Raw genomic sequence first — 14,757 nt, 5'->3', positions numbered from 1 at the left:
CACCGACGAGAGCATGTTTACCGTCGATCCCGTATCAAATTCCAGAACCGACCGGTATATTAATTCTCTTCCGGTAAAAGACGTGGCCGACGAGCATAAGAACGTGTATCTGACCAAGCATCCTGCTAGCGTTATAGTGTTTGGATTGGTGGCTTCCGATGGCAAAACAATAGACCCGGTGTTCATTCCAGAAGGCGACAAGGTCAACACGGAGGTCTACATCGGGATTTTAAGTACGTATGTTTTTCCGTGGATCAAAGAACAATACGGTCCGAAGCCAAATGTTGTATTTCAACAAGATGGGGCTCCGTGCCACACCTCCGTTCTGGGCGAAGGATATGTGGCCGCCATCCAGCCCCGATCTTAATCCGCTGGATTACTCAATATGGCGCGTCATGAAGGCCAAGGCCTGTTCTAAACACCACCCGATTACAGCAAGCCTCAGACAAACATTGACCCGTATCTGGAGAGAAATGGATCCAGACTACATTATAAGAACCTGCCGTGCATTCCGGAAGCGTGTGGAGGCCGTAATTGCAGCAAGTGGAAACTCGATCGATGATTAACATAGTTTAAGAATCTGAGAAACATCCCCCTTTGAATAAATAAAAAAAGTCGAAAACGAAATTTTTGAGAATTTTTCTTAATTTTGACATTGCTCAATGGTGCAAACATTATCACACATACGGTACAATTTGATGTTCTATCAAGGAATGAAAATCAAATCTAGTTAGTATTATCTTTATTCTGATCTTCAAACCTATAGGGGCTACTCTTCATCTGTAATATCAGCTTTATTGCCATCCTGAAACGTTTTGGAAGATTAACAGACTCTAAATATCACATTATGATGTTATTATTTGTAGAATCGAAATAGGATGATTCGCATATATTGGAATTCTCGTAAATCATTAAAAGGGAACACGACTTAAAAAAAAACTCAAATGGTATGTTAGTTGTAGCTCATTTTGACTAATTTACTTGGTACACTTTAAGGTTGATATCAACTTTCAAGCATACTGCTCAAGAAAATCAGTTACGATCATTCCCTCCAGGCTATCGTGCCAATCGAATTTAGCCTTGACGGTTACCATGGCAGCACTGTGCACATTCTCCGGAACCAGCGATCCCAGCGCGTGCAGCAATCTCTTCAGTCGATCGAATTCCTCCTCCGTATTCGTGCGCGATGCAATGTTAGTGATCGCACTGTTCAGCGCCGATTGCCCTAGGATTCGGACAAAGTCGTCCACCAAAGCGGAATTGCTCAAATAGTCGATCAATGCATCTACGCCGGTACGATCGTTCGAATAGACCGCCTGCAGGACCTTAGTTCGTTCGGCTTCGAAGTAGGTGATCTCCGACATCGTACCGATAGAGGTGGATAGGTAGGAGCTCAGGTGATCCTTGTTCTGGGAGCAACCCATCGCATCGATCAGCAACGAGCGATCGGCTTCGTTCTTCGAGTTGGACATACGGTTGTACAACCACAGGAATTCATCGTCCGAAGCGCGCTGTACACCGTAGCAGTAGACTACAGTGGATACATCCGGATGTACTTCGATGTTATCGTGAACCGCTGCTTGCAACGCTTCATGGGTTCGCTCCAAACAATCAATGTAACCGACTTGACAGGCCCATGTGGAGATCAGTTGTTTTAAATATTTCGTCTTCAACGTTTCGGTAGAATCAACGGAATCAATCGACAGCGTTGGATAGATGTTACCGATTAACGTGTGGACAAAGTAATCGAAGCGAGCTTGCTGTTCGGTTCCGCGGAGTAAGCCATGGAGATAACGAAGAACTTTGTCTGCGGCTGCCCACGGAAGGTAGTCTTGATCATTGGTCAAGGAAGTCAGAAGACGTAGGACAACGTTGAAGTCTAGTAGATCTGCCCGAGCCAGATTGAAGGCATCATCGATCAGCTGAGCTCGATTGAAGTGGTGGATGCTTTCCGGGTAACGGATCATGGCCCACGAAAGCATTTCCCAGTTTCGGCTGTCATAGTTGACACGGTAGTATCCAAACTGTTGCCGATTGAAGATCATCCACTGTTCGGGCTCGGTGTCGACGAAGAAACGATCTGCCTTCTTAGTTAGCCAGTTGAAGTGGTTCACGTCGAACTGTTGATCTTTTTGATCGGCGATGTTGTAGGGAATGTACCAAACATGATCGCTGGGCACCTTCTTGTTTGAAAAGAATCGCTGTTGAGAAACGATCACCTCCTTGGTTTGGTAGTTTCGTCGAACGTTGACAACGGGATAGCCGGCAGCGTTGGTCCAAGTTTCTAGGATCTGCTTCACTGTCATCGTGTCCGGAATGGTACGTTTACCGGAAACAGCACTTTGGAGAGCTTCGTACAGATCTTCGTCGGTTGCGGCAGCCAGCTGTCGGTTCAGCAGATAAGTATTCAAGCCCTTTCGCCAGTCTTCGTCTCCGAAGACAATGCGGAACATGTTCAGCACACTGCCAGCTGATGGGAGGAGGTATGTCTTAGTTCAGTTATCTTTGTGGTTGAGTGGAGCGGATACTTACATTTGGCATAAGCGATATTGTCGAACAGTGCAGAAATCTCCGTAGGGGTGTTTGCGTTCCAGTTCATTGGTCGCGTGGTATCACTGGAGTCTTGTGATAGAGCTGCTTGTACGGTTTGCAACTGGTATAGATCCATGTATTCTTCATTAGGATAGGCCAGATGAGCTCCGTAGTAGCCGTAGAGGGTAGCGAAGCCTTCATTTAGCCATATGTATTTCCACCAATCGGTGGTGACCAGGTTTCCAAACCACTGGTGGGCGTATTCGTGGGACACTGTCGTTGCGACGTTGGTCTTTGTACGGTAGGTATTGACATTCGGGTTGAACAGGAGTGCTGGTTCACTGTAATGAATGTAAATTGTTTTCTTACGAACGAAGACTAGTCCCTCCTGCGTACTTACCCATAGGTAACCAACCCCCAATTTTCCATGGCTCCATTGCCCCTGTCCGGAATGGCAATCTGTGCCAACTTCGGTTTGTAATCATAGTACGAAATACCGGTGTACTCACTCAACTTGTCTAGGATCTTAACTCCAGCCACGAGACCGAATTCGGTTTCGTCGATAGCGTTTGGCCTGGCATGAATCAGCTGACGTCCCAAGATTCTAGTTTCGAAGTCGGACACCACAAATGCTAGCAAATAGGTGGACATCTTGTTCGTTTTGAGGAAATTGGTCGTTACAAAGCTAGGATCCTGCGTGTTTACGATAATGGGGCCATCCTGAGGCATGTTGGAAACTGCGCTGTAGCTCGAATGGTGAGTTATCGATACGGTGAAGGTTGCCTTCAGGGTCGGTTCATCGTAACACGGGAAAGCCATGCGGGCTCTAGTCGGTTCGAACTGGGTCGTTGCAAGGTATCGGCGATTGTTGTTCTCGTCGAAATAATACCTTCGGAAGAATCCAGCAGCAGTAGATGTTTGGAGCTTTCCAGTATAGTCTACGGTCAAGACATAGCTTCCGACTTCGAGAGCTGCCGAACATTGGAAGGTCAGCTGTTCCGTTCGTTCATCAGAGCTATCGGACGGTTGATCAATTTCGACCAATTCTTCATCCTCAACGCGATAGAGAGTTGCCGATACGATTCTTAAGTCGCGGTTATTGACGGTGATCTTGTCTGTGGATTCTACGACGTTGAAGTGGATATCAACACTCCCCTGGAAGTCGGTAGCTCCTTCGTGAACTGTAGTGCTCAGCCGGATTGCGTAATGAGATGGTACGGTTTCCTTTGGAAGACGAAAATCATTGTCTTCTTCAACACGCGATACAGTATCCGGAACGGATTGTTCCGAAGCTGCTATTTTTCCAATTGGAAATCGCCGTTCGGCAACCGTAACGGCGATGACTGCTCCCACTACCAACAGCAATGAAATTTTCCAGAGGACCATCCTCTACTTTTTACCATTCGAATGGTACTAAATTTTAAGCTGTGATATTCGGTTATTTAAAATAGGCACCGGCTGACGTTCTATTGTTGGGCCAGTATCACATATGAGATAATACGTTATCGTTCGACTGGGAGCATGGACAGATGACTGACTGACAAGGTGCATTTGTTTGTTTGAATGGGTTTTATCTCGTCTAGATGGTTTATTCGGGGATCCATCAATTGGAGTTCGTGGTTTTGTTTATTCACAGCGGTGTTATGTTTACTCTTACCTCCAATTTTCGGCGGTTCCAGATATTTACAGAGAACATTATAAGCACAAGCTTGTCAAACACAATAATACCCTATTTCCACGAAAGTCGTGGGAATTCCCAACCTGAATCAATCCAAGATCTAACCGGAAATGGTTGAGGACAAGATTGATAGAAGCCACAAATGGCCGCTGATTTTACACGGCAAATCAGACATGACAGCGGCCATTATTGGATTCTATCAACCTTGTCCTTAATAAACAGGTATTGTGATGAAAAACAATCCCTTCTACCCAACACTGCAAAAATGCCCCGTTCATTAAGGAGGGGTTGGCTGCCAATTTTTCAACATGGGCCTCGATCAAGCCACACTGTCGATCACACCCACTCTTACTCACTCGTTTATGAAAGTAATTGCAGAATGCTCGTAAGCTTCCATTAGAACTCGTCCCGAACCAAATCTGCGTTCAATCATCAACATTATGGCAATTGCAACCGCCCGGCATATTTTCTAACACGAGCCTTTTTCTCTCTCCTTGCAGCATTCTCATCGTTCCTGCAGCGTGGTACGATGGCCACACTAAATCAAATGCATCGCACTGGGCCTCACATCAAGGAACGTCCCCCGAGGCAACCGCTGGATGGAAAACCGTTTGCCAAAGGAGTCATCCTCAAAACACTGATCAAGAAACCGAAGAAGCCTAATTCGGCCAATCGAAAGTGTGTACTGGTGCGGCTCAGCACCGGTAAGGAACTGGTGGCGTACATCCCCGGAATCGGCCACAATCTACAGGAACACAACATCGTCCTTGTTCGGGTGGGACGTATGCAGGATTTGCCCGGTGTCAAGATCAAATGTGTCCGCGGCAAGTACGATCTGGCGCACGTGATCAAGCATAAGTAGGGCGGGCGACGAAGATGCAGACAGTGTTTTGAAAATAAAGGAAGTGTGAAGAAGCTATGCAATTGAAGGCCGGATGGATAGAAGGGAAAGAAAGCCTCAGATGACGTAAGTTTTTGAAAGCATTTAGTAATTTAGCTTAAACATAGTAAATAACTGCCTTCTGCACGCAGAAATGGTGTCTTAATCAGATGCATGACACTTCTCCACTTGGTACTGGATCCAAGTTCAGAATGACTGCTGGAGTTGAGATCACTGGCTGTACTATTAGCTAAAAAATCTCCACAGTCGTTGATAAACTACCTAAAATCTAAAGAAGATTATTAACAGAATGCAGATTACTTAAATGATTTGGAAGGAAGTTTCACTGCCGTTCATGAATTTGCCAAAAAAAAACGAAAATTGGCGTATTTCAAGCTGATTGCTTAGTGTATATTAGCTTATTGGGTGCTCTCAACTTAGTGTTCTACTAAATGCACTTCCACAATTATAATTGAGAGTTTTCGATGCCAATATCAATGCATGAATTTGTATATTGTGTGGCAAGCACAATGATACTCTATGCCCAGGGAAGTCGAGAAAATTTCCAACCCGATAGATTCCCTCGAACCCGCCGCCTCCGGCTTGGTAATACTGTGTCTTTACTGACTAAGCTATGAGCCCCCTACACGATGTTCTGGAAACTGAAGCAAGAGATCCGGTCCAATTAAATTCGGAATACAGAACATGCAGTTTATTGCGGTTAACCTACTACCTAAAGCTGCCTGTCAAATCTCCGCGTACATCGTACGGGTTGCGTTTGACTTTGTACAGTCGCATTAATGGTCCTTCGCTCATTTTCAACTTCTATTCAATTTTCATACTGCTGTACTCTAACGGAACTATCTACCTACCTTCTTCTAAGACCATTCTCTAGCTAATAAATTATCACGCTAAAGCTTCATATTAGATAGAATTTTCAATCAACTCTAATGACCATTTAATTATGTGCACATCCATGGTCACACTTGTATAGTTGTTGTATAGTGCTCAAAATTAGTGTACAATTGCGAATTTGTTTAATAAAATTGAGGTAAGAGTATACTGCCGTTATACGCATAAGAGTACCACGGTGCATGAGGATTGCGTAGAACATGGGACAGTTATGCGTATAACGGCAGTATTGCAAATGTTCAAGAATCTCGAACGAAAATAAATATTCAAGACGTCGGACACTGAATATTTTCCAAGAACCCAAATTTAAAAAAAAATAAGGGCCCTACAAAACTTTCACAGCTTATGGATGAATTTGATGTGAGTTTCCAGAAACTTCTAGAGACAATTTCAAGGGAACTCAGAGGAGAATACAATGGAAGAATCGTTAGGAAAACTTGAAGTGAAATCTGACGATTCCTTTCAGGTTAGTGTTGTTCTGTTGATCTCGAGATTCCAGGTGAAACGTAAGGAGAATTCCAAGATAGTTCTGAGAACTTCATAGTACTTATGAGTAGAATGCCAAGAGAATAAGGAGAATCCAAAGGGAATTCTGAATCAAATTCTATAAAAATTCTGAGGTTAATTCCAAAGGAATTCTAAGGAAATTTCCAATGAAGTTTTGAGGTTAATTTAGGAGAGTTTCAAGGCTATTTTTGTTATCATTTTTAGAGAACTCAAAGAAGAGTACCTATGGAATTGATAACGTCGGGATAGACTATGATTCAATTTGTATAAAACTCACTACACCCTTTTCCAGCCTGTGGGCGAACGGTGCCACGGGGTGAGCGATCGTGCGCGGTGCATGGAGTCTGGCCGTACAGATGATGGACCGTTTGCTTCGGCGATAAACAAACTAACTGCCATTGAGTTGCTGCTGTTGCTATGGAGAAAAGGAGGGGGAGAGGGGTTGGTTGGCGAAGGAAGAGTACTCTGTCTTGTACTCTATTTCTGGGTTGCGAGTGACTCGATATACTTTGCCTACGATCTCATGGCTCATGCCAGTCGATCCCATATATACAGAGGATTTGATCTGGTGTGAAAATGCGTGGAAAGGCTCATAACTGACGAAGACTATTCAAGCTGAACATTGCATTAGTTATTTGAAATTCGCATCTTCAACTATGTAAATCGGTGACTTGACGCAGAAGTAATACAAAACATATAGTCAAAGTACATAACTCTGGATGGAAGCTTACCATCAATTACTGTCATTGGTCGAAAGTCACAGTACCAGCACCTACCCTACCCGTGTTCCCTCGAGATCGTCAAGTCGACGATGACAGGAGCACATACCGTGGTAGAGGTAACAATTAGCTGCAATTTCCTAACCTACGACTGGATGTCTTATTTCAAATAACAACTTGAGTGCGGTAAAATCGATAGAACTGTTTCAAACACATCGTCGGTACATGAGCGAGTCGACGATCATCTCTTTTTGCCAGTGGTGGCGGGGGGGAATACCCCTCACCATCCCTCTCCAACTGGGGAGTTTGGTTAACCCTAATAAAATGTGTATGGTTATTTTGCTTAACGACGTGTTCAGTGTATCATCCATACCATTTGTGAAATAGTTCTATTATTTGTGATATTATTCGGGTATGGTATTTTTATATTAGGGAAGAGAGATGATCAAACCGATTTGTACCTTCCTAAAAAGTTGTCCTTGCTCGCTTTCTACTCTCTATATACAATTTTCACACTGCCGTACTCTAACGGAACTATCAACTCTGTACTCTCATCTCCTCATCAATCGTATAAAAATTACCACTTTAGTCTGTTATTTGAAATTAGCATCTTCAACTATTGCATTAGGAAGAGCTTTGAGTGTGTTGGTTTATTTCCTTTAAATTCCGTTATAATTGCTTATCTTTTGACAGATACGCGTATTTCGTCTATTTCAGTCTCCAACAGATAGATGCATGCTACGATGTGTGGTTTTAGGTAGCATGCTAAAGAGTCTCGAGTATCCGTTTCCTTGATCTCGCAATGTTGATGGATTATGTTTAAATATTTCTAAACTTTCAACTACGTCTAGTTCCCACTTCGCAGGATATTAATGTTATCCTTTGCCAAATTGTGCCCCTTTGTAACGATATGTTCTGCAACCTTGGATTTAAATTCATAGTCCTTTTCGTCTAACCAATGTAGATTTTATTGCAATCTGGACAAGAAATTTTGTAGACTCCGGCTTTCCATAAGACTTTTATTGAACCTTTTGTTGATCCTAACAGTGACTTCAGCTGATTTGTCCTGCTGCTGAATACTAAATGTAGGCCAAAACTTCTAAACTTCGAAATCTATGGTTTGGTAATGTTTTTGTCGACATTCACTGCTACCCGTTTAAAACCCTTAGTTACTGGTGTAAGAGTTGTCGAAGTACGCCTAAAATGATCCCTTGTTCTTTTATCTATTACTGCTTGAATTGTTTTTTCTTGATACCCATTAAGTTTAGCGATTTAAAAAATGTGAGCTATTTCCTATGGTTTGCCTGTATCGCTAAGAGGAAGAATTTGCATCCTGTGAACCATGTGGTGAAAAGTGGCCATTTTGTGTCGATGGGAATGGTTTGAAGTGCTTGGTATTAATCTCTTTGTATTTGTTGGTTTCCTATAGATTTCGAAATTGAACGAAGACGTTTCCCTGATGATGAGAAGATCTAAGAAAAGGAGTTTGCCGTCTCTCTCTTCTTCGTGAGTAAATTTGATGTCCTTTAGTTTGTTTTTTCCGTCGATCTTGTTTTCCGTGCTGAGCACCAATGCTACCGACGTGCCAGGAAGGCAGCTCCCACACCTGGACCCTACCTATCGACCCATCAACTCATGAACCGGGGACCAACGGCTTTACTTCCCATCCGAAGGAAGGCGTGATCAGAGATGTTATGCCTCAGAACATCCTGGCGGCGCCGACTGGGATTTAACCCAGGCCTGCTAAGGTGAGAGGTAATCACGCTTACCACTACACCACCGGCGCCGTTGAAATTTGATGTCCTTGTGAACGTTGTTTATGGCCTCCAAAGTTTTTGATAAATCTTCCCACGTCATCCACGTACCTATACTAGCACTTGGGCAACAAATTCCTATCCTCCAGAGTATTTTCTAGGTTAGCCATGAACAATTCACATAACAATGGAGAAAGCGGGATTGCCCATAGGAGCGCCTTTAGTTTGTTTATAAAAATTTCCTCTGAAAATGAAATAATTTTCCTCCATACAAAGACGAGTAAGCTTGAGATATGACCGAACTTTGTTTTTCCAAGTAGAATCCTCACGTTGCTTCAGAAGCCAGTCCTCTAAAAGGCTGATGGCTTCCTTTACTGGTACACTCGGAAAAAGTGCTGTGACATCAAATGAAACTATGACTTCATCTTCCCGAATCTCTCCTGATGCCTGATGTTGATTTGCGAATTCCTGTGTGCTGTTAACTGAGCGAGTGGTAGAGGGTTTAGGCATATTTTGAAATTCCTTTACTAGCCATTTGGCAAGCTTATGAGTGGGGGATCCTTCAGCCGAGATAATCTCTCTCATTTCGTTTCCTGGTTTGTGAATCTTTGGTAGACCTTTATTCCTAGGTAGAATAGGGTTTGAAACTTTCAATTGCAAAAAAAGCATGACTGTCGCTATTCCTGGCCACGCCCATCTTTACCATAACTAGGGATAGGGAAGAAGATGTTGATGTAGTACTTACTTAACAAGAGGCTACCGACTTAGCGACACCCCCATAACTGCTACGGAGTTGGAGGGTTGGGTAGGTTATTAGGTTATGATTCGCCTCAAGTTGGCGATGCAACCAAAACTGTATCAAGAGCCACATGTGGAAAGGACATACAAGCTTTTTGTAAACAAACCTTTGAAGGCGGTTTTCTCGCCAACCGGTGGTCGCTCACACAAACCAACAACATCATGGGGAACGAGAAAGTTTCCCCTACCCGATGATGTTGATGGTTTGCGTTGGTATTATATGGGAGGCGAGAAAAGAGCATAAGAAGGTTTGTTTATAAAAAGCTTGTGTGCCCTTTTCACATGTTGTTCTTGATACATTGTTTATGTGTTGCTCATTGAATCTCTTGATATCCGACTATCAAAAGAAAATATTCATTTTGTTTAGTGATCATGCATTTTTGGGATTAATGTTCGATGGCGGCGATCACGACATCACACATATCAGATCTTGCAAACCGATCAAACGCGCCGGGAAGCAAACGAAAATCATAATACAAACCTCAACTGGAACACACTCACCAAATCAATATATGTATGTATCCCGACACCATAAAGGGTGATACGGTCAAAATTTGGTCAAGGGAAAACGCGTGTAAATCGGTGAAATCGTTTATTTAAAAAATCAAATTAAATTTCTTTTTCAAGTTCAATTAGTATAAAATTCAGGAAAAATATTCAGTTAGGCTTCCGCTTTTCCAAATCCGAATTGCCGGGCCTTACGCTTGACCCCTGCCATCAGATTTTGTACAGCCACCTTGTCCACCTTCTTCGCCGCAGAAAGCCAGTTTGCCTTGAACTGCTGCTCGCCCTTAGCAGTTTTTTTTGGTCTTCTTTAGGTTCCGCTTGACAATAGCCCAGTATTTCTCAATTGGGCGGAGCTCTGGCGTGTTGGGAGGGTTCTTGTCCTTGGGAACCACCTGCACGTTGTTGGCGGCGTACCACTCCATGGCCTTTTTACCGTAATGGCAAGATGCCAAATCCGGCCAAAACAGTACGGAACAACCGTGTTTCTTCAGGAAAGGCAGCAGACGTTTATTCAAACACTCTTTCACGTAAATTTCTTGGTTGACAGTCCCGGAAGCTATGAAAATGCTGCTTTTCAAGCCACAGGTACAGATGGCTTGCCAAACCAGATATTTCTTTGCGAACTTTGACAGTTTCATGTGCTTGAAAACATCTGCTACCTTTCCCCTTTCTTTTGCCGTATAAAACTCCTGTCCCGGAAGCTGCTTGTAGTCGGCTTTGACGTAGGTTTCGTCGTCCATTACCACGCAGTCAAACTTCGTCAGCATCGTCGTGTACAGCCTCCGGGATCGCGCTTTGGCCGTCGTATTTTGTTTATCATCGCGATTTGGAGTCACTACCTTCTTGTAAGTCGATAGTCCGGCTCGTTTTTTGGCTCGATGCACGGTTGTAGACGATACACCCAGCTTATTTGCGGCTTCCGGTTTTCGATTTCCTCCCGATCCAGACTTCCTGGCTGTCGACAAACGTTCCCCAAACACTTTAATTACATTTGTAACGGTTGATTTGGCAACTTTTAGCGATTTTGCCAACTTTGCGTGCGAGTAGCTCGGATTTTCGCGATGCGCGACAAAATTTTGATACGCTGCTCTTCTTGCTTGGACGGCATTTTGACAACTGAAGAGTGAATTCCAAGATCAAAATAGGAGCAACATTCTACACACACACACCTTCAAAATGAGGGGTGTTCAGGTTTTTTAAATGCAAAATTGAAAGAAATACGTCAAGTTGATATTGACCAAATTTTGACCGTATCACCCTTTACTGTCCGGGAGCGTATTTCCGCATATTTTCCTCCAACGAAATCCACAACTGCACGGCAACCTCAGAACAAACCTTTCTTCCATATCGCTCCATTTACTCTCGGCACGCACACATTTTCCAGTACACAGCACACCACCGATCAATCAGATCGGCTCCCCCCAAACAGCACTGACAAATCTTCACCTCACTCCGATTGTTGTGAAACCCCACCCTCACAAAGTGACATGAAAACCATATTTTTTTTTTCTGAAGAGCTTTGAGTGTGTTGGTTTATTTCCTTTAAATCTTTTGACAGATACGCGTATTTCGTCTACTACTCGCAGATTTCATCAGTGCCAAGTACTCAACACCACTGAGTACATGGCACTGATGAAGTCTGCAAGTAGTAGACGGAATACGCGTAATTGTCAAAAGATAAGCAATTATAACGGAATTTAAAGGAAACAAACCAATCCACTCAAAGCTCTTCATAAACGGATTCCGTTAAGAGGTTTGACAAATTTAAAGGATTGATATTTTTTTCGTTCGACTCCAGCCGCACAATCATGTATGATAAACTTCTCATCCATACCTATAACTTAATTTCTCGCATCACTTTTCAAAAGGTCCTAAGTAACAAATGTAAACAAATCGAGTTAAGCGATACAAACTATTGCTCTCTATCATTGTATGTGATACAAAAACATCCATCCAAATTTACTTTCATTTATTTAAGATAGTCATAGGCCAAAAATTGTCTGTTTGAAATTATGGGTACATGATTGTTACTTCGGTCATTCGGACTGCCTAACATGATTTGTGCTCATTTTCTAAAGGCGGGGCCAATCTAAAATTAGGTACTCTCCTTTGAAATCTGTGAAAGGGAATCTAGTATCATTTAGAACAAAACGTCCAATGTAACACTCATTGATTATGTCATTGAGAAAAATCGCCCAATGTAACATGTCCGATGTACAACTTGACTAGTCAAAACGTCCTATGTGTTTGTTTTTCTATATTGTATTATTGTAAAATTATGTGATATAACCGTTTCTATTGAATTTTCAACGTTATTATTTACTGATATTAAAAATAGTATTGCAAAATGCATTGCATTGCACAGTTAAAATAATAATCTGTCGAACTTCAACTTCGATTTTCTCAAAATAAGGAACATGTTACATTGGTCTACTTGAAAAGTGACGCGAGATTTCTCCCGACTGGCACGCTCATCACCGATCAGCCACAGGCCAAGCTCAACATTTTAAGAGAATCGCAGAGTGAATCAAAAAGCCTTCCGGAGGAGATTCTGTGGAGCATTCTGGAGAAGATCTAACGAAATTCTGTGTAGAGATCCAATGGCATCAAGATGATATAAACATAGATTTTTTTTTTCGAGATCACAGATGAAAAATCAAGATGTAATATTAAAAAAATCCAAATTCTGAGACTTGGATTTTTTTTAATTTGATATCTAAACTCGATTCTGATGGATTAAGAATAATTTTCAATCTTCAATCTGGAGCAAAGATTCAAAAATAAGATAAATATACTAAATGCTATGCATTGAAATGTTTTTAAAATTGCAAATTTTAAATAAATCAAGTGTCCGCACCTGGATTTTTCTTTAATTTTGAACCTAGATATTTTTTATAAACTTATAAATTTTCCAAATTTTTGTTATCTTAGGCTTAGCAGTAAAGCGATAAATCGACACTAGCAAAACAAATGTTTGACTCCTGGAACTAGAAATCTCTTCGTTTGAAATATTGCCAGTTCATTCGTGATTTTGCAGTTCCCTATGCACATGTATTGTTATTAACATAAAATGTTGTCATAGCAAATTAATTACACTTGGAAAAACATAATTCATCAGTAGGTTCTTTGTTGTAAAATGATACCTCTGAAAATAGCAACATTTTTGTCAAAAAAAAAGCTTTTTAAAATCATAAACAAAAATCAAAATTATGATTATTCAAACTATGAAGTCAAAGTCCTGGAAAAACTTGGAAATCACAAGGAATTTTATTCAGCAATATGAGTAGACACTCTGTATAACATATTCGGTGTAATTGTACATCAAGCCGATGTACAAGTATGGTGGGTGGCAACTGTTTTTTATCATTAGACAGCTTGAAGGTACTTGATATTGATGTCTGTGTTAGGAAAATCACCAAGTTGTTTCCATCCTCCCATTCAACTTGGGTCTCACTGGAATGATTTAACGAGTTCGTTTTTGTTAAATTTTACAAAACTGAGCACGTATCGTGATATATCTGAGTATGACAACTAAAATGCCACATTCGAAGCAGCAGACCACTAAGACACCATTTACGAGTCTGCTAAGAGTAAACCAAGATCGTTATTAACCAGTAATATTGTCTCTTTACCTGTGCTATATTTTCCTTTGTGTCATTTTGGGTGATTTGCATTGAATTTAAAACAGAAATTAAATCGAATGCATTTTCGTGAGTCATTTTTTAAACCGGGTTCCGTTGAATACATGTAATAATGTACCATTATTCAATAATTTTGGTGGGATTTTGTCAGCGAAACATTGTTCACAAGACTATAAATATACCAGCCATCGATTGTATTGCGGAGATTTCCGTTCTTAGATTTGTTTGCTGTGTATGACTATCATTCACAAAAAACAATCTTGCCAGATACTGTGGTTCTAGTCGTAGATCTTCACAAGACATTTAATTTTATGCTGTGGAATATTGTGAACGTTCTGCTTCTTCTTCCAGGCTTTGACGCTCTTACAGGAGCTTTCGCCTGCTCTTAACATAGTGTTATTGAAGCACTACCATAGTATATTAATTGAAGGCGTTCTATGTCAACCAATGAGTGAATTTGTACGTTAGGTGGCAAGCATAATGAGGTCGAAAAAATATCCAACCCGAAAGATCTTCTTGGTAATGCCGTGCCATTACTGACTAAGCTATCGTGTTATTTTATTAAATATCTAGGTCATACAGCTGCCCAGACTCTAAGTCCTCTAAACTATGATGTGCTCACGACGCCTTCTGGCATTTAAGTAGACCTTTGCTCCCGTTGTCAAATAAAAATGTTAAATAATTCTGCTGCAAAAGCATGTTCTGTTGAGTTCGTTGTTTCAGACGAATGTTGAAAACAGCCTGTTGAGCTGAGTTCAAGCACAACCAGAACATTGTGTACATACATTGCCAAGTTTGAGTAAGCGAAAGTCGATGAAGAGAACCGATT

The 14,757-nt window shown here is 41.7% G+C and overlaps 2 protein-coding genes across 2 annotated transcripts in view; one reads left to right on the top strand and one right to left on the bottom strand.

Moving 5' to 3' along the window:
* The window catches only part of tko (technical knockout), a 52,384-nt gene extending 47,256 nt beyond the window's left edge, over positions 1 to 5,128 (top strand). Inside the window, exon 3 of the mRNA XM_065239522.1 lies at positions 4,711 to 5,128. Coding sequence (XP_065095594.1) covers positions 4,711 to 5,072 — 362 coding nt within the window. The 3' untranslated portion in view covers positions 5,073 to 5,128. The remainder of the gene's footprint in view (positions 1 to 4,710) is intronic.
* Positions 972 to 3,956, bottom strand: LOC135717384 (aminopeptidase N-like). Its single transcript, XM_065239442.1, has 3 exons — positions 2,933 to 3,956; positions 2,533 to 2,873; positions 972 to 2,470 (listed from the first exon to the last, which is right to left on the bottom strand). Exons 1-3 carry the CDS (start codon positions 3,916 to 3,918, stop codon positions 1,011 to 1,013), a joined length of 2,787 nt encoding a protein of 928 aa, XP_065095514.1. The 5' UTR covers positions 3,919 to 3,956; the 3' UTR covers positions 972 to 1,010.
* Positions 5,129 to 14,757: the final 9,629 nt, after the last annotated feature.

The sequence above is a fragment of the Ochlerotatus camptorhynchus genome, unplaced genomic scaffold, assembly GCF_037179485.1.
Source record: "Ochlerotatus camptorhynchus isolate MF236.1 unplaced genomic scaffold, CSIRO-AGI_Acam_v1.1 ptg000055l, whole genome shotgun sequence".
Taxonomy (NCBI): domain Eukaryota; kingdom Metazoa; phylum Arthropoda; class Insecta; order Diptera; family Culicidae; genus Ochlerotatus; species Ochlerotatus camptorhynchus.
The sequence above is the reverse complement of the archived record's forward strand: the minus strand, read 5'-3'. Positions and strand labels throughout refer to the sequence as shown.

Bases quoted from the DNA above. Each gene is read 5' to 3' on its own strand.
- LOC135717384 (XM_065239442.1), bottom strand. From the start codon at position 3,918: ATGGTCCTCTGGAAAATTTCATTGCTGTTGGTAGTGGGAGCAGTCATC. The intron at 2,874-2,932 runs GTAAGTACGCAG...CATTCATTACAG, and splicing joins TGGGGGTTGGTTACCTATGG to TGAACCAGCACTCCTGTTCA. The intron at 2,471-2,532 runs GTAAGTATCCGC...TCCTCCCATCAG, and splicing joins CAATATCGCTTATGCCAAAT to CTGGCAGTGTGCTGAACATG.